This window comes from Babesia microti, chromosome IV (assembly GCF_000691945.2).
Source record: "Babesia microti strain RI chromosome IV, complete genome".
Lineage (NCBI taxonomy): Eukaryota > Apicomplexa > Aconoidasida > Piroplasmida > Babesiidae > Babesia > Babesia microti.
Window position 1 is genome coordinate 719,281 of NC_034969.1, and position 17,261 is coordinate 736,541.

General features: G+C 34.6%; 8 protein-coding genes across 8 annotated transcripts; 6 read left to right on the forward strand and 2 right to left on the reverse strand.

The window, feature by feature from the left end:
- Nucleotides 1–68: 68 nt before the first annotated feature.
- On the forward strand, nt 69–3,104 carry BmR1_04g06720 (AAA domain (Cdc48 subfamily); the record flags this gene model as incomplete). The annotated part of the gene is made up of 10 exons (XM_021482539.1): nt 69–908; nt 931–1,135; nt 1,226–1,347; nt 1,370–1,514; nt 1,535–1,685; nt 1,706–1,893; nt 1,915–2,168; nt 2,191–2,387; nt 2,697–2,900; nt 2,957–3,104. The coding sequence occupies 10 exons, from the start codon at nt 69–71 to the stop codon at nt 3,102–3,104; spliced, it is 2,454 nt and encodes an 817-aa protein (XP_021337757.1).
- BmR1_04g06725 (vacuolar protein sorting 29) lies at nt 3,219–3,832 on the forward strand (the record flags this gene model as incomplete). The annotated part of the gene is made up of 2 exons (XM_012794495.1): nt 3,219–3,462; nt 3,483–3,832. 2 exons carry the CDS (start codon nt 3,219–3,221, stop codon nt 3,830–3,832), a joined length of 594 nt encoding a protein of 197 aa, XP_012649949.1.
- On the reverse strand, nt 4,512–5,383 carry BmR1_04g06730 (glideosome associated protein with multiple membrane spans 3 (GAPM3); the record flags this gene model as incomplete). Its single annotated transcript, XM_021482540.1, has 3 exons — nt 4,512–4,711; nt 4,733–5,040; nt 5,061–5,383. 3 exons carry the CDS (start codon nt 5,381–5,383, stop codon nt 4,512–4,514), a joined length of 831 nt encoding a protein of 276 aa, XP_021337758.1.
- On the forward strand, nt 5,870–7,113 carry BmR1_04g06735 (rlmN, ribosomal RNA large subunit methyltransferase N; the record flags this gene model as incomplete). The annotated part of the gene is made up of 7 exons (XM_021482541.1): nt 5,870–6,187; nt 6,239–6,377; nt 6,425–6,624; nt 6,645–6,750; nt 6,772–6,879; nt 6,901–6,991; nt 7,017–7,113. The coding sequence occupies 7 exons, from the start codon at nt 5,870–5,872 to the stop codon at nt 7,111–7,113; spliced, it is 1,059 nt and encodes a 352-aa protein (XP_021337759.1).
- Nucleotides 7,114–7,538: 425 nt separating this feature from the next.
- On the forward strand, nt 7,539–12,202 carry BmR1_04g06740 (Lysyl oxidase homolog 3; the record flags this gene model as incomplete). The annotated part of the gene is made up of 16 exons (XM_021482542.1): nt 7,539–7,626; nt 7,648–7,714; nt 7,736–7,822; nt 7,844–8,061; nt 8,083–8,422; nt 8,443–8,585; nt 8,606–8,724; nt 8,745–8,925; nt 9,391–9,684; nt 9,706–9,885; nt 9,992–10,420; nt 10,443–11,074; nt 11,152–11,710; nt 11,732–11,833; nt 11,856–11,914; nt 12,068–12,202. The coding sequence occupies 16 exons, from the start codon at nt 7,539–7,541 to the stop codon at nt 12,200–12,202; spliced, it is 3,633 nt and encodes a 1,210-aa protein (XP_021337760.1).
- On the forward strand, nt 12,734–13,676 carry BmR1_04g06745 (NOP1, FBL, rRNA 2'-O-methyltransferase fibrillarin; the record flags this gene model as incomplete). Its single annotated transcript, XM_012794499.1, has 3 exons — nt 12,734–12,809; nt 12,830–13,144; nt 13,219–13,676. The coding sequence occupies 3 exons, from the start codon at nt 12,734–12,736 to the stop codon at nt 13,674–13,676; spliced, it is 849 nt and encodes a 282-aa protein (XP_012649953.1).
- Nucleotides 14,685–15,550, reverse strand: BmR1_04g06750 (conserved Plasmodium protein, unknown function; the record flags this gene model as incomplete). The annotated part of the gene is made up of 3 exons (XM_012794500.1): nt 14,685–14,923; nt 14,947–15,078; nt 15,130–15,550. The coding sequence occupies 3 exons, from the start codon at nt 15,548–15,550 to the stop codon at nt 14,685–14,687; spliced, it is 792 nt and encodes a 263-aa protein (XP_012649954.1).
- BmR1_04g06755 (PRP38 family) lies at nt 15,736–17,166 on the forward strand (the record flags this gene model as incomplete). The annotated part of the gene is made up of 7 exons (XM_021482543.1): nt 15,736–15,838; nt 15,860–15,974; nt 16,026–16,338; nt 16,361–16,490; nt 16,512–16,653; nt 16,675–17,080; nt 17,101–17,166. The coding sequence occupies 7 exons, from the start codon at nt 15,736–15,738 to the stop codon at nt 17,164–17,166; spliced, it is 1,275 nt and encodes a 424-aa protein (XP_021337761.1).
- Nucleotides 17,167–17,261: the final 95 nt, after the last annotated feature.

Consider the following 17,261-nt stretch of genomic DNA (forward strand, 5'->3'; position numbering starts at 1 on the left):
TTCATGGTAATTAGTTATCGAGAGTTGGGCTAGGTTCTTAGGGATTATGGTGTGGGTGGGTATTAGGTATGAGGCTGGCCTTCTGGCCACCCTTGTCATGTCTACTGGTGCTCACATTCACCATTATACTGTCTCACTCCATTTCACATAGGCATCTAGTTGTACCATTTTACCTATCCCCACTGAGCGGGAAAATTGAGGGGCAAAGAAATGGTCCCCGATTCTATAACTTCTCCGATGCGAGTTTAAATGTGATAATGTTATCACAAGAGTATGCTAAATTGGATGGTGCGAAACTTGTGTATCCAAACCACCTATTGAATGGGTTAAGGAGTCTTAAGGATCCAAAATTATCCCCTCTGTTAAATGACTTGGAGATTCCAAAGGTTGAGCCCATAGAATCTCTCCCAGAAAGTAACGATACAATCAATTTCAGTAAAGGTTCGAAAGAATGTATAAACTATTCTTATAATGAATCTAAAAGGCTTGGTCATACAACGATAGAACCTGCACATATATTGCTAGGTGTCATTGCCTATGCCACAACCGCAGCTGATGATGGTGATGAAGGTTTTAAGCAAATTTTTAAAATGTCCAATAAGAATCTAAACGAACTAGTTGCTAAAGTTTGTAGAATTCTGTGCGATTACACCCGCATACTGGAACCCATAGAGATCGTACAGCCAAGCTATACTACACCTGCTAATATTCCAGGGCTAGATACAAATCCTATATCATTAAGCGACTTCTCAAAAGATTTGACTGAACAAGCAAAATTGGGCAAATTAACTCCCATTGTGGGCAGAACTAGTGAGTTGGATTCTGTTGTTAGAATTCTAAGTAAAAAAACAAAATGCTGTCCTATCTTAATTGGAGATCCAGGTGTAGGGAAGACAGCTGTAGTGGAGGTATATAATTTAAATTACATAGGCATTGGCCCAGAAAATAATAAATTCAGATCCATCATTGCCTAAGGAATTCTTACACAAAAAGGTTATAATGCTAGACATTGGGTTGGTGGTTTCGGGCACTAAATTTCGAGGACAATTCGAGGAACGATTAAATAGGATTATTGATGAGGTCAGAGAAAGGGATGATGTCATATTGGTGCTAGACGAAGTTCATATGCTAATTGGTAATAATAAATTTTGTAATTTTGTTTAAATATGGGGTTTTGGCATTTTATTGTGCAATTGAACAATTTTAAGCAATAAAAATCACTTAGGCGCTGGAGGTGGAGAAGGAGGACTTGATGCAGCTAATATTCTTAAACCCGTACTATCTCGCGGAGAAATTCAATGCATAGGCATTACCACCTTTGCAGAGTACCAAACGCACTTTGAGAAAGTAACCCATGTTAATTACTTAGGACTTAGCCCTCAGTAGGAGATTCCATCCAGTTTATCTAAGGGAACCGGATGAGAAGGAATGCATTGATATTTTGAAAGGGATTGCGAAACACTATGAGCAATTTCACAATGTGCAATACACAGATGAGGCGATTCAATCTGCAGGTTTGGTGATATTTATTTAGTAAAACTTTCAGGACAATGTGCGAGCAATAGACATTTACCGGATAGGGCTATTGACATCCTTGACGAATCTGGCTCTTTGGTTAAAATCAAACGTTCTGGTGCTGAGGATGATCAATTGGCAGCTATAGTTACCAAGGATGACATAAAGGAGTAATTATCGAATTATGTAGAATCGTTAAATTGTGGACTGGGACTAGTGGTATTAATGACGTGGAAGAGATATCAAATATGTTGAAAGGGGATGTTATTGGACAGGATGAGGCGGTGGAATCGTTATGTCAGGCTATTGTTAGGTCCAAGTCGGGTGTTCGAGACCCAAAAAGGACAATTGGAAATTTCCTATTTTGTGGTCCCAGTGGTAATAAAAATGTAATTTTAGGCGTAGGTAAAACACAAATGGCAAAAGCACTGGCCAAATATTACTTTTCAGGCAATGAAAAGATAATTCATCTTGATATGTCAGAATATATGGAACCGCATAGCATTAGTAGGATGATAGGAAGCCCTCCTGGGTACAAAGGCCATGATGCTGGTGGGCAACTTTGCACGAGGGTACGCAAAAGCCCTAACTCTGTTATAATGTTTGATGAGATAGAAAAGGCACATCCGGATGTATTGAACATTTTGCTTCAGGTAAACGCCTTTTCATACGCAGATTTTAGATGAAGGCAGACTAACTGATGCAAAGGGCAATGTAACATCATTCACTAGCACTATAATTGTTTTGACGAGTAATGTCGGTTCTGGGTTGATCTTAAATGAGAATGCCTTTGGTTTCAATACTAGCGGACTCAAGCTCGAAAAATCCAAGGTCAGATTACTGGTAGAGGAGGAATTGAAACGCTTCTATAGGTTAGTATTTTTACAAGGCATCATGTTATATTTATACAAGTTTTAATTGATTTTTAACATTTTAAATTTGAAAATTTTGTGCAAATTATCCCTTAAATGTGATGAAATTTGATTTTTGTACATTAAAAATGTTAAATTGTTATTAACACTTAGATTTTGTAATTTTTAAGGTTTATTTGTGTAAATCGAATTTTTAATATTTGCCAATTATTTAATTTTTATAAATCAAAACTTATCATTAATTCAATTGATGTGTATATGAAATTACGAAACTTAATGGGTTTTTTTATAGTTTCAAATATGATCTAGACCTGAACTGCTAAATCGCATAGATAAAGTGGTTATATTCGACAAACTATCACATGAAAGCCTTAGGGAAATCATAAAACTTCATGCAAACAAGGTTCTAGATAGGGTCACTGAAATGGGTTACAAAGTTCGTGTAGGAGACTCAATGCTAGAGCATATACTTAAACAGCCTACAGAAGCTGTCTACGGGGCACGTTCTGTTTTGTAAGTTTGCATGACAATTTTGAATAATCATCCCATTGAATTGAGTAATTATGTAGGCGCCATTTGACTAAATTCGTGGAAGATCCGCTGTCCAATGCAATCATCGCCAAGCAGCTAAGGTCAGATGTAGATTATACGATAGAAATTGTAGATGGAAATAGTAAGATTGTGGAAGTATCACCTGTTATAACTGGTGATACTTGACTGTATAATACCGAATTGAATTGCTGTAAATTAGTCACTAGTAATTGCACTGGTCATAGGGTAGTTGTGTAGGGCTTTACTGTAGTAATGATCAATGTGCAAGAATAGCTGATAATGAATGAAACGGAATTTATTCTAATTCTTGGTGACATATACACACCTTCAAGAGCCCTTTGTATACCAAATCAATTCAAAGAATTGCTGAGGAATAACAAGATTTCAGCTGTATTTTGTACTGGCAACTTAGGTTCTGATGATGTAAAGGAGGAACTTGAGAATATATCCACAAATTTGTACATAACCAAGGGGGATTTTGATATGAATGATGAATATCCAGAATATTTGAATGTCAAAATAGGTAGTTACTAATTAAATCAGGGGAATTCAACTTTGGCATGATTCATGGACACCAAATTGTGCCTTGGGGGAATTTTGATTCATTAAGAGCTATAGCGATACAACTAAATTGTGATATATTAATTTCAGGTCATACCCATGAACTATCTGTTATCACCAAATCCGATAGATGTTATATTAACCCCTCAACATGCACCGGAGCCTATCAGCCCTGGTCCCCAAATCCCATCCCTTCGTTTGTGCTGCTAGCTGTTACTGGCGATCAAATAATGATATACACGTATCAAATCGGGTTAGGGATTGATAATGACGGGAAGCCGAATGTTAATATGGTAAAGTGGTCCAAGAACAATAGAAGAATGGATCCTTAAAATCGGGGAATTTTAAAAATAATCTACGTCTAATTAATATTTTTCATACATCCATAATTACAATTGTGTGTTATCACTCACAAATCTTTAATGTCCTTTAGTTAATTAATAGTTGTGATTATTTAAATAATCACCTGGTAATATTATATATTTAAACTTATGATGTGTGCAAATGTGTATGTTCGTTATTAATGGCATATTTAAATATTGACATTACATGAAACAATAATTAGTATGACATTAAATGCATTATCCAATGTGTTTATAAATTAATTGATATATTTGCCATGGTATATTGTATTGAGTATGTGAAAATTCGTATTTATGAGTAATCATTATTTCGGTTAAGTAGGTTATTATAAGCTCTACTTTTATGTTAGATTGCAAGCATTAACGGGGCTAATACTAGAAATCTAACTGGAATAATTACAAATAATGCATTTACGCAAGTAGCATTTAAAATTAGTGATGTTAGAATTTTTATTAAAGTATGCACTATATTATAAAATAAGTGTCAAGGCTAGAAAATATAATGATGACAACAACTATCCGAAGTTTTCAATAGACGTCGAAATAAAATGTTAAAATAACGTGGAAAAGGTGTTGTGGTAAAATTATATACAAACACAAGCCGTTATTGGCAAAATTAACAACTTGTTGTTAATTTTAATCGATATAATCAAGATTGCATAGGAGTGAGATGGGTGAATTTTTCTACCTGATGCTCCACATCATTGGTCAATTCGGTTTCATTCAAGGCTGGAGATGTGTATGTGACTTCTGGTTCGAAATACACTGCCCACAAAGAAGCAGCCAGCAAAGCTAGCGCTAATGTTGGTACGAATGGTGTTGACATTTTAAGCATGAATTTTAGCAGTTCTGCATTAAAACTTAAAATACCAAAAAGGCCGGATAATATAAATAATACACTGTTAATGTATGCGTGTAAATCACCCGCACCTTCATCATGATAGACTTCCAATAGGTAACACGCTACACCAAATAATATAAGGGAAAATGCATGAATAACTCTGGTGAATAAAAACAAAACTAGTTCACTCCCACCCTCATTCAATAGTATGTACCATCTAGTTGTGTAAAACTTTGCAATATATAAATGGAAAATGAATTGCAAAGTTGAGCTTAGAGTGTCCAAAAAGGTAGCTAGTCTTAAAATCTTGGACCCAGATCTATATCCCCTAGTCCAACTGAGTGACTAATGCCTTACCATGTATCATCAGCTAATATGATTTGAAAACAGAGTAGACACAAAGATCCTCCAAGGTAGATAATTGAAAAAACCGCGGTAAAGTTGCGAAATGATTCATTCAATCTAGTTTCTTCTGATAATCCACTCAAATCGTATGTGTAAAATCCCTTTCCTCCATGTGAAAAGTGTGTTATAATCAATCCAAGCAAGGAAAGGAGTTGTAAGCCGAACCCCGAGCGGAGACTGACAGAAAAGAATTCATTTAATGGTATAATTGGGCCTCTAACAACATGAGCTGGACCATCTAAGCCATCTTTTCTAGTAGTATAATACATCGCCATGTCGGCAACTATATAGGGTGATGAAAGGGTTAGCACATTTGTGCACGTTACACATCGAACCTCACGGTATTCACTAAAAAATGCCCATTTGTTATCAAGCTAAATTTGTTGTTTATACATGAATTTTATATTTTACTGAAGTCTACACATCACACAATTGTAATGAATATTATACTATTTAAGAGTAATATCCGAATTGTTACTAATGATAATATTCCTATTATAGTTAAAACTCTTTCATTTATATAAATAATTAATGTTGCGAAATTGTAATTTTCCAATATGTCTAGCAGTTGAATCTTGCTTTGGTAAGGATTACTCTTGGTATTGAAATTTTATGTGTCAAATCGACTATATTGACTAATGAAGTCAAATGAAATATTATGTTGAGAAAAAATGGGAGTAAAATTATCCAATACAAAATGTTTCTGTATAATACTCAACGTGGTACCCTCAGTAGTATCTTGATTAACCGAAGTTGAGTGTATGTTCCGATCTGTGAGACAGAGCAAAATATCAGAGTATATAAAAAGATTCTCCTACGAACCGTATCGCATTAAACAATTCAATAATTACTTGTACAAACATTCAGTTTTGGACGTTTACCAAATGAAAACCTTGCCACTTGCTTTGCGTAGGGGAATAGATTCCACCTTCAATGATGGGTTATTAAGTGTTAAATGTATAGAATCTATTAAGTCCGACAGGGCAACAAAAGTACTTTTTGAATGTGGTGATAGTTTTAGAATTGAATCTGTACTTTTAAACTTTCCTACACATACATCTCTTTGCATCTCATCACAGGTAAAAATATTACAATAATTGAGTTGATAATTGTTTAGAATTATCATATAGGTGGGTTGTGCCTATGGCTGTAAATTTTGTGCCACAGGGAAAATTGGAATAAAACGGAATTTGACGGTAGATGAGATAGTTGACCAAATTATCTACTTTAAAAACATGGGTCATAGAATCAACACAATCAGTTTTATGGGTATTTCTCACTTATTCCATACAATTTATAATATTATGCTAACTTAGGCATGGGAGAACCATTATCAAACCCTAACACATTTCATGCATTGGAAATACTTACCAGTGAAATGAATATATCGCCAAGGAAACTAACAATCAGCACAATAGGACTACTTCCAGGCCTAAGTAAATTATCTGCCAAGTATCCACAAATCAATATCGCATATTCGTTGCACACTCCCTTCACCGATCAGCGTAATGATTTGGTAATAAATCCCCCATTCAGATGCCAATCAATCGCATGTACCCCTTCCAAGAGGTGTTTGAGTTGCTAGATAAGCATTTGGCTAGGACAGGGAGGAGAGTTTGGATAGCATATGTTCTTATAAAGGGTAAATATAGCTTTAAAGTAGACATAAATGATACAGTGGACCACGCCCAAGCCTTGGGTAATTTTATACGCAGCAGACCAGGTGATGTGCGACATTTGTATCATGTAAATTTAATCCCCTATAATAAAGGTATCATTGTGTTCAATATAGTCCAAGGGGATTGCATGGAAAGAGTACTAGTTGATGGTGCAAAGGCTTTCGAAAAGGAACTAAATAAACTATCAATTTCCACTTCCTACAGGTTTGATTGAAATTTGTATATATAGAAATCATTTTGGGCAAGATATAGACGCCGCTTGCGGTCAACTATTCGCAAAGTATCAAATTAATGGTTTAAAAGTTGATGATTTACTTGTTGCTTAGATACAGAGTGCCTTTGTAATTGCAATGTGATTTAAAAACAGAAATATCATTAGAAATCATATATATTTCAGATAACTTTCAATAAATTCTAATTAACATCACCAAAATATAGAATAATATCAATAATATATGTGACTACGTTGATATTTGATTTATGCCATTTAGTGATATGGGATGTTGTAGATTAATCATTAAGTTGTAACAGATATACCTACATGCGTTGATGAATATACATTAGTCAATAATTTAAAACAATAAAAAATGATTTGCATTCATGCCAAGCAATGCTGTGTAAACTGTTAAATATAAAACTAAACTAGAGTGTAAGAACATTTTATGAATGACTAATTTTATATTACATTTTTTAATTTTAGAACATTAAAAAATGTAATACATAAATGACATCGTGCCCTACACACTAACTGATGTTATGGCATATTCTAGCGACGCTATTTTTGTTCCCAGTTCATACATTGACAAATGAAAGTACTGAAAATAGTACTAAAATTTGTGGTAATTAGATTTCACATTTAGAAGTTGATGATCTAGTGGAATATGCCATTAAACAGCGGCTTCCAATATCCGAGACACTATTTGATGGGTAAAGTTGCACCTCATTTAGTTGCGATGGCACATTGTCATTGAGTGGAACCAACGGTAATATTGGTGGTATTTTATTATGCGGTAAAAATGGCAAATTCAAAACCAAGTATCACTAAGCATAATCTAGTATTAAGCATGTTGGTGTAGATATAGGTGATATCAAATATATTGTCTTGGACAAGGGAGATAGCTATGCATATGAGTGTTTAGAAATAGAGATTAATAAGAATAACCGATTTTGGAGGTTTAATTGTACGGAACAATTTCATAATGGGAAAGCCAAGCTATACCCGGAAGGGAATAAACCTTATATCATTGAGCTTAAAACTGGGTCTCAAATTGGAGGTAAATATGCGAGTTATTTAGCTGGCACGGAGGGTAATGTTAGAATTAAATTGATTGGTGAAAATGGACAAACAGGGTCTATTTATCTAACTAACCATTTGAAACGGGGTAGTGTCAATATTTACCACATCAAGGCCAGTGATGTTGGCGAACTTAAGTCTATTGTCGTGTCAAATGATTCGACAGATTTGCCTTGGTATTGTGTCAGCGTTTCAGTGTTGTTCAACGATAGGAGGGTTCCCTTTGGAATCAATCGTTGGTTAGGCGGGACATATAATAATAATGCGCTTGTATCACTAAATGACAATTCTTTTGTCCATGAAATTACTTGCTCAACTCGTTTGGTCGATATTTTTCTTGGGTACTAATTGCATAATTTAGAATGCCCACTGATAAGCTGCACTCATTTGCTGTTAAGTGTCCCCTAAATTGTCCAAAGGAGAAGGTAGAGGGATTTATAATACACCCAGGGTCTACTTCAATTTGCAGTGCAGCTATTGTTGATGGAATTATTTCATATGGTGGTAAATTTTATTTGATTTAGGTGGTGAAGTTAATGTAACAGTTGGGCCCCAATTACCAAGGTATAATGCCGGTATTGGCACTAGAAATAGCATCGATTATGAGCCCTTTAATCGCACTTCTAGTTTTTACCTTTACAAGGTAAGATGGCTGATATGTAGATTGATAGCATTGATGACATTGACTCGAAGATTAGGTTGGTAGATGGGAGGGGTGAATTGGCGTCAGTGGGACGACTTGAGATTTTTGATGAAAATGCTGGTCATTGGGGTACCGTGTGTGGGAGTGGCAAGGGCACCAAATTTACATCAAAAGCAGCACATCTGGTTTGCCATCACTTGGGTAATTAATTTTTGTTGTTTGAATGCATATATACAATGTTATATAATCATTACACGCTAAAAATGAACGTTAATATGCATTTTACGTTAATACATAAATAGTGTGTCCCAATATATTATTATTACCTACAAATAATTTTTTATAACTTTTTAAATTGGCAACTTTAACCCATTTAACCTGCCCCTATCAATCTGTCAAATGTATATAAATTCATATAGAATTATTGGCATGAATCAGTATAAATATTTTACATTAATGCATCATTTGTAATGTGTTGTAATATATTGTTTTAACGTATGTTGATGTCTGCTTATATAATAAAAGTGTTGGGGAACAATCGCACATATTATGCATAGGTCTATTGCATTTTTTAGAATTTATGATATATACTTGGTATACATTATGTTGTATATTCATTTCAATTTACATCATTAATATGTCATTCATCTTCACAGTTTAATATAGGTTTTGAGACTGGAGAAAGGGTATATACTGGATGTAAAGATGTTTATGGTGAGTATATGTGTGCTCACAGGGGTTATCCTGTTGCAATAGCCGGATTGGGATGCCTTGGCAATGAAAGGTCAATTACCCAATGTCCATTTGAGAACCCCACAGTAGACTGTTTGAATCACGAAAATGACGTGGTTATTCACTGTCGAAAGCAAATATCCTCCTTTGGCGATGTGAAATTGGTGAATTACGCGGATCATGTTACTAATAATGGTAATATTGGTAGACTTGAAATCAACGTTGGAGGTAGATGCATCTATTACTTAGGTTACCGGCCCATTTGCAGCGACAAATGGTCACTTAAGGAGGCAATTATAGCTTGTAATCAATTGGGTTATGCTAATGTTGATGGCGAAGGTTGTGTCAATTGCTATTGTGAAGAAACGAATGGGCACAATTATTGCTCCAAATGGGGAAGTGATAACCTCATCAAAATATCATGTAAAGGTATGTTAATGTAAAATGATTGCAGTTTTGTATGTAAAATTTTACAAGTTTTTGTAATAAATTTTTATCCTCCGCATAAAATCGTTCTAAATGAAGTGTTATTTAGGCTACGAACAGCGTTTGAGTGAGTGTAAAATTGAAGGGGCTGAGGAACACGAATGTAATGGAGAAGTAGTACTATCATGTGCTGAAAAAGAATTGTCAAAAATGGACATTGAAAGACTTCAATTCCCTTCAAACCCACTCAAACCCATACTGAAACTTAGCTGCTATGATACAGCAGATGATGTAGAGTTTGATAAAGATGGAATTAGAGTGGTCGATTGTCCGTTGGGATGTAAAAATACTAAATCACTAGTGGAAGGAACACTCATTTATTCCGTAAAATCTTCAATTTGTAAGGCGGCAATACACTCTGGAGTTGTGGATGATGGTGGAAATTTAGTTATTAGAGTAGCGTCTGGTGTTAAGCGTGTGTTTGGAACCAGTAGGAACGGGATTGTCAGTATAGAAGGCATTGAGGTTGAAAAGGGCTGTAAGTCCACAAGCTTATCTAGTCACGTTGTCATCTGTGGTGTCTAAGTTATTGGACAAAGTAAGGATAGGTGTTAACCCCGAGTCCAGGAGCGGGGGGACGTACGCTTCTAATAGCACTGAAATTGATAAAGCTGTGGATGAAATAGGCGATAAACAGGACAATGATATCGAAAATGAAAATAAGAACAAAGGTATAGATGGATCTTTAAGCGTCCCGTCTCATAACGAGCGCCTCAAGCCACTATACAATATCACGCCAAAACTGGCATTTACCGGTACCAGTAACTCGTGGTTGGATATTACCAACTATGAGTTCTGGAGTAAAATAGCTTCCAGTAACAAATTCTCAATATCTATTCACTTTAAACCCGCGACTAATGGCATTGATGGTAGTAGGAAAACATTATTATCATTGGGTAATTGCGGGGGATTAATCTTGTCACTGGATGATAGACAATTGGTTGTTGAACAGATTTGCCATGCAGCAATTACTATCACTAGTGTAATCAATACTAGCGATGATGATACGAGTATTGATAATGAAGTGGTTCATATATTGTTAACATATCATGGGCCCAGTAAAACTATTGCAGTGTATTCAAATGGGCACAACACGATACACAAAAGTAATTGGAGTACAATATCTTTGACGGTATGTAATGGACTGGTTGTTCAGTAAAATATTTACTATACGTTTGAATTATTATTGCGTATGAATGTCTTATTCAGGGTCCCAAATACGTCGGTAGACCTGGAACAATGTACGATGACTACTTTGTCGGTCAAATATACAACATCCAATTTTTTGACCATATTCTTACGTCACAAGATGCGTATTCACTCATTAAAAACTTCAATTCAACTGTCATTAACACATTCACTGTTGTCGATGACGGTAAAATACACTGTCTCAAACACCCCATTAAATACAATTTGACCAGCAGATGGGATGACAGTTTTAAATCATTGGTACTGGGTTGTGATGATGATTTGAGGGTCATAAATGGATTTGTAGGACAGACATTTTCAGTCTACTGTGGCGACGACTGTAGTGACATAAAGTTGCCTCTGAAAGGGAGTGGTATCTATTCTCCCGATTCTTCAATCTGCAAAGCGGCAATGCATGCTGGTGCTGGGAATCACGTCTTACTTAAGCTTCTAGACGGATTGCCCTCATATAAATCCACCAAGGGACACCACGGCATAATCAGCTGTAGTGAATACAGTCCACAGCTTATCAGCTTTTCAGTATCTCCAATGGTTACATCTGAATATTTGACATGTGAAGGTTAGATAATAGTTATTTTAGATGATGCCATGTGGATTTTGAAGTTACCCATCGGGTCTAAACACATTGTAATGTGTCCTAAAGACTGTCAAAACAATAAAAAAGCTAAGGTTTTTGGTACAGGTAATCACAACAGTTTATCTAGACATTTATAGTCCAAACTCTTCAGTGTGTAAAGCAGCGCTGCATTCTAAGGATATAAAGGTAGGTCATACCCATGAAATTCATATGTTATGTGAATAATTTTATATAATCTGCATTCTATATTTTGTGCATTAGCGTTAATATTATTTTGGTGATTTTTAATGGGTGAATTGAAAGTTGTTTTAACTTGATGTGTTTAATAGCATTATCTAGGGCAACATGAGGATTGAGGTGGAAGTCGCGGAGGGATTAAGCGATTACAAGGGGAGTGAGAGGAATGGAGTGACATCATATTCATATAAGGGATACCTCAGGAGTTTCAAAATAATAAGCGTAGATAAATGTTGACCATTTTTGATGTATGCTATGGAACTAGCTTTAGGTATATTAGTTATCGCATTGATGGAATTTTTTCTATAAATTAGTTCAATTTTCGAATTTTAATGCCTTTGGTAATTAATTTAACTAGTGAAAATACTAGACTGAATATTTGTGCAATTAATAACGAGATTGGGGCTTTTAATGTTGAATTGAGGAATAGTTTTGAATTTTTAAAAATTATTTTATTTTAATCTAAAGATTGTCACAGGAAGCGAACCCATTTTTAAATCTTTTGAAAAATAGACAACTTGACAATTTTATGGTTAATAAAGTAGACAAGTGCCTGAGTAGATGGTATAGATAGTGAAGTGAGTCTAATCAATATTTTAGTTTAATTTCCAATGTTTTCAATTAAAAATGTGTATATTGCAATTATATATAACTATGAATTAAATGATTGTTATTTAAAAACATGTAGCAAATATATGATTATCATATATGATAATTAAGTATGTGATGGGGTGAGCATGTATAGCACAGGGATTGCCGTGTTTTGATATGGGTATAAGCAAATTCAAGAATAACTTTAAGGGGAAAGGAGTTAGAGGAGGGGAAAGTGGTAAAGGGTTCAGCGGTAAGTCATTGGCCATTTAGGTCGGGGTAAAATGGCTAAGAAGCCTGGTGGGTTCAAGTCTGCTGGATTTAGGGGTGGATCTAACAAAGTGATTATAATTCCTCATAGATTTCCCGGGGTGTTCATAGCTAAGGGCAAAGCTGATGCGCTAGTAACCAAAAATATGGTACCAGGGGAATCCATTTACGGGGAGAAACGAATTCAAGTGCAACAGGATGATGGAGAGAAAGTTGAGTATCGCATTTGGAATCCATTCAGATCCAAGTTAGCTGCCACAATAATTGGGGGAATAGGCAATATGCCTATCCACCCAAACTCAAAGGTTCTCTATTTAGGTATGTTTTCTCATATTATAAATTCTTGTTTTCCATTAGCGTAAATTTTAATAGTCTAAAAATATCTAACTAAGGCGCTGCGAATGGAACGACAGTCTCTCATGTCTCCGATATGGTTGGACCAAATGGAATGGTCTATGCTGTGGAATTTTCCCATCGTTCTGCACGTGATTTGATAAATGTTGCAAAAAGACGATCCAACATAGTACCGATTGTTGACGATGCCAGGCAGCCTCAGAGGTATAGAATGCTTGTAGGAATTGTTGATGTGATATTCGCCGATGTAGCACAGCCAGATCAAGCGAGGATTGTGGCTATTAATGCCAATCAATTCCTAAAGCCCAGCGGATGGTATATAATTTCAATAAAAGCATCTTGCGTTGATTCCACGGCAAAACCTGAGGCTGTATTTGCTGCAGAAGTTGATAAGTTGAGGAAAGACAAGTGTAAGCCTAGGGAACAGCTTACACTTGAGCCATATCACCGAGATCATGCGGTAGTAATTGGCCAGTATCGTCCAGAGAAGAAGTAGTTATACCGATTATATGCCTTTGTTTATTTATGTTAAACTGATAGGTTTTCAAATTTTTAATGCTAACTCTTAAAATAGTCATAAACCTTATTGAGGTTGAACATTTTATGTAGTAACTAATTCCAAATCTATTTGCATAATAAGTAGTTTTGTGTTGTTATTTCTAACTTAGACGTAAGTGTTTATGTGCTAAAATAACTTTCATTGGCTAGAGTAGTTGATATGCTTAATTAATGTGTAACTGGATTTTTTTACTTACAAAAAGTAATAAAATTTTTATCCATTACATTATAATATTGTAATTTTACGATTTCTGTAAAATTTTAAATGAATAAGCTTAATGTGGCAATAATCTTTATTCTTATTCCTTTATGAAATTATTTGAAATGTGCTGATAAATCCGTCGATTTAATATAAAATAATCACATTTATATCCATTTTTGTGTATAACAGATACTTTCGTATAATATTTAATGATCAACGATATGTTTTATAAGTTTTAAATAACAATTGATTATGTTGATGTAGTAAATATCGTAATAACTCTATTTGTTATGCTTAATTGTGTAATGTTATCAATAAAAAACTGTATTTTATAAAGAAACATCATGGTTTAATATGCTATTTACTTGTTTAAGAAATATTTAATTATTTACATTATAAAATTATATCACTAAATGTGTTGTGATTGTTTGTCTAATCAAAAAAATACGCTATTTACAATCAATCAAGCAAATAATTTAACGTTTAAAACAAAATTTAGTTTCCAAAAAATATCTACTGAGTGTATAAATTATGTAATACATTTATGTTAAATTACTTAATTACATTTAATAAAATAGCAAGTTTCAATCTAATATTATACGTCATGCCACTAGTGCCGTTCTGTTGTTAAGTTGTCAAGTATACTTTAGAAATTAAATAATTTACAAGGTAAAATTGTCAAATTTTTGGCGTTAATTCGCATTTTAAAGGTTATTTTTAATTCTAAAAAATATAATGTCATGACTACTTTTTAGAAAAAGCCCTCTTAACCAATACAACCAGTAGAAATACTAAAGATAGAAATATCAACATCAAAATACCCCTACATGCACACTCTATCTTGCGTTGTTTCTTTATGATCTTTTTGATCTGATCTGACAACGTGCCAATTCCAACAGTCGTAGTCTTTACGTTTTCTGCAGTTTTAATTGCACTTTGCGCATGGGCCTGCGATTTTTCACTTATTTCCAATGCTACATCCCCTAAATTATCCAAATTAACAAACCTATTCTCTCTACCGCCTCTCCTATTCCCCTAATTTGATCGTCGAATTGTTGGTCTCGAAGTTTCCATCTATTTAGAGCTTCTTCCGCTTCAACTTTGTCCTTATCGTTAATCGGTTCTATGTTACAATTTTCTTATTAAATTTTCATATAATATAATATAATATAATATAATATAGACTAACCATCCGGATCGTTATCAAGATCCATCATCTTCAGATTACAGAGTTCCTGCTTGGTCATTGTCACGGTTTTGTGTCTAACCGCCGCATCGCACTCAGACACATGGGTAGTAAGTATCTTTACAGAGTTAGCGAAGTCATCCAACTGTTCTTCAGTGTACTTCTTTTTCAATTTCTTCGTCTTAGCGATTTTGTTGTAAATTTGAACGAACGCATCGTGTACCAGTATTATCTGCTCAAGTTTAATGTTGATTGTGTTGCCAATTTTGATGATCTCAATCGGATTGTTAGTCCGATTTTTTTTCAAATTATCCCTCTCTTTTATCTTCACATTAATATCGTGGATCAGGTCGATTAAAATAGTTTTTTGAGCTAGAAAGTCTGCATTGTCTAAGTTGTGCTGGGACACCTCAGATAGATCCATTTTCGTAGCTTTCAATAGTCAAGATCGACTGTTTTATGAGCCAATTATTGGTAAGTATTTGCATATAAAAAGTAATTAGATCTAGTGCTATGTAAGTGATGCATGGTGGCACCAAGCCATATGGTCCAGGATGCGTATACCGGCAGATATGTAGGGTTTAACTATTTACAATTGTTTGAGTATGAATGGATATCCATCAGTATAATAATATTAGTCAAGAATCTACACAATTTGGGTTTTTTGATACCGATTCTACCCAAGATATAGTGCCAAAATGTCATATGCATAGTGAGCGATCAATTTACATAGATAAACATCAAAATGGATGTAGATTTTGTGTGAAATACAAAGAATCCCTCAATAATTCTAAAAAATCTGACAATTATAATTACTACAATAGCAACTTATCTGAATCATCACACGAGTAAGTCAATGATTCTTAATTGTATCCAAGAAATCCATAATTCTAACTCAGGAACAATACTGTCATTAGCAATCTTAACCCTATATTAAGAAATAACATCCTTTCTTCGGAGTATTACAAGAGTATAGCTGGGTTTGATACTTTTGAGGAGATACTGCAAGAGATTCATCAACACGCAGATCATGCAGAGCCATTTTGTTCGGCAAATCGCCTTAAACCATCGACATTATTCTGTTGCTTATACAAGCTATTTACTATGAACTTGGAAGATGATAATCTAAATTTGTTATTGGAAGATACTACCAGTGTCTACGCTAGATGTTGCGGATTCCTATACATACGTTATTCATTTCACTATGAAAAGGTAACCACTTTTATTAATCCAGTTGTATAAATGGTTTAAGCCATATCTGCTGGATATACAGGAGTTTACAATAGACCTTGCAAAATCTAAAACGGTTACTTTAGGTGGCTATCTTCACTCACTTTTGATTGATGAAAAGTATTTCACCATTGGTAAATAAAATAATTACTTAGTGTTGCCTCGATTGCCGATTAAATTTAAGAACAATTGCGTACCTGAAATTTTGGAATTTGAGGAGTTTCGGCGTAGGAAAATTACAAATCTACGCAATATCGAACAATTCACTAGTAATGTTCAAATAGAATTTTTCGATGGGTAAATACAAAAGTTATGTAGGCAAAGATGGAAACGTGGTCAAGTGATTGAAGTACATCCTAAGGGCGGATTGACAACTATAACCGTATCCAAAAGTGATGGAATGTCAGAAATAGTGGATTTGAGTGCCATAAAATTGCCTAGTGAATGCAAAGATGATGATAAGAGATCGGGTCGGTATGATGGATCCAGGTCTAGAGATAGGGACTATAGGGGCTCCAGGGATAGAAGAAGATCCAGATCGAGAGATAGGGACAGGAACAGGTACAGAAATATGGATAGGGATATGCGCAGAGATAAAGGCAGAAGATCCAAATCTGTAGATAGAACGTATGGCAATCATCGCAACAATAAAAATAGCAACTATGATGATAGATATGAAGAATATAAGAGAATTGAGAGAGAAAAGGCATTAGCAAGTGGAAAAGTAGGTAAATTGTTACATAGGATTACTCCAGACGCCCTTCCAGTTTCAAAAGCTCACTATCATGCAGAGCCAACATATACCACTAATTGTACAATAGTTTAAACACGAATTTACTAAATTAGAAAAAATCCATTAAACAACTATTTAATATATAATTTTAGTTTAATGTGGATATAGCTTA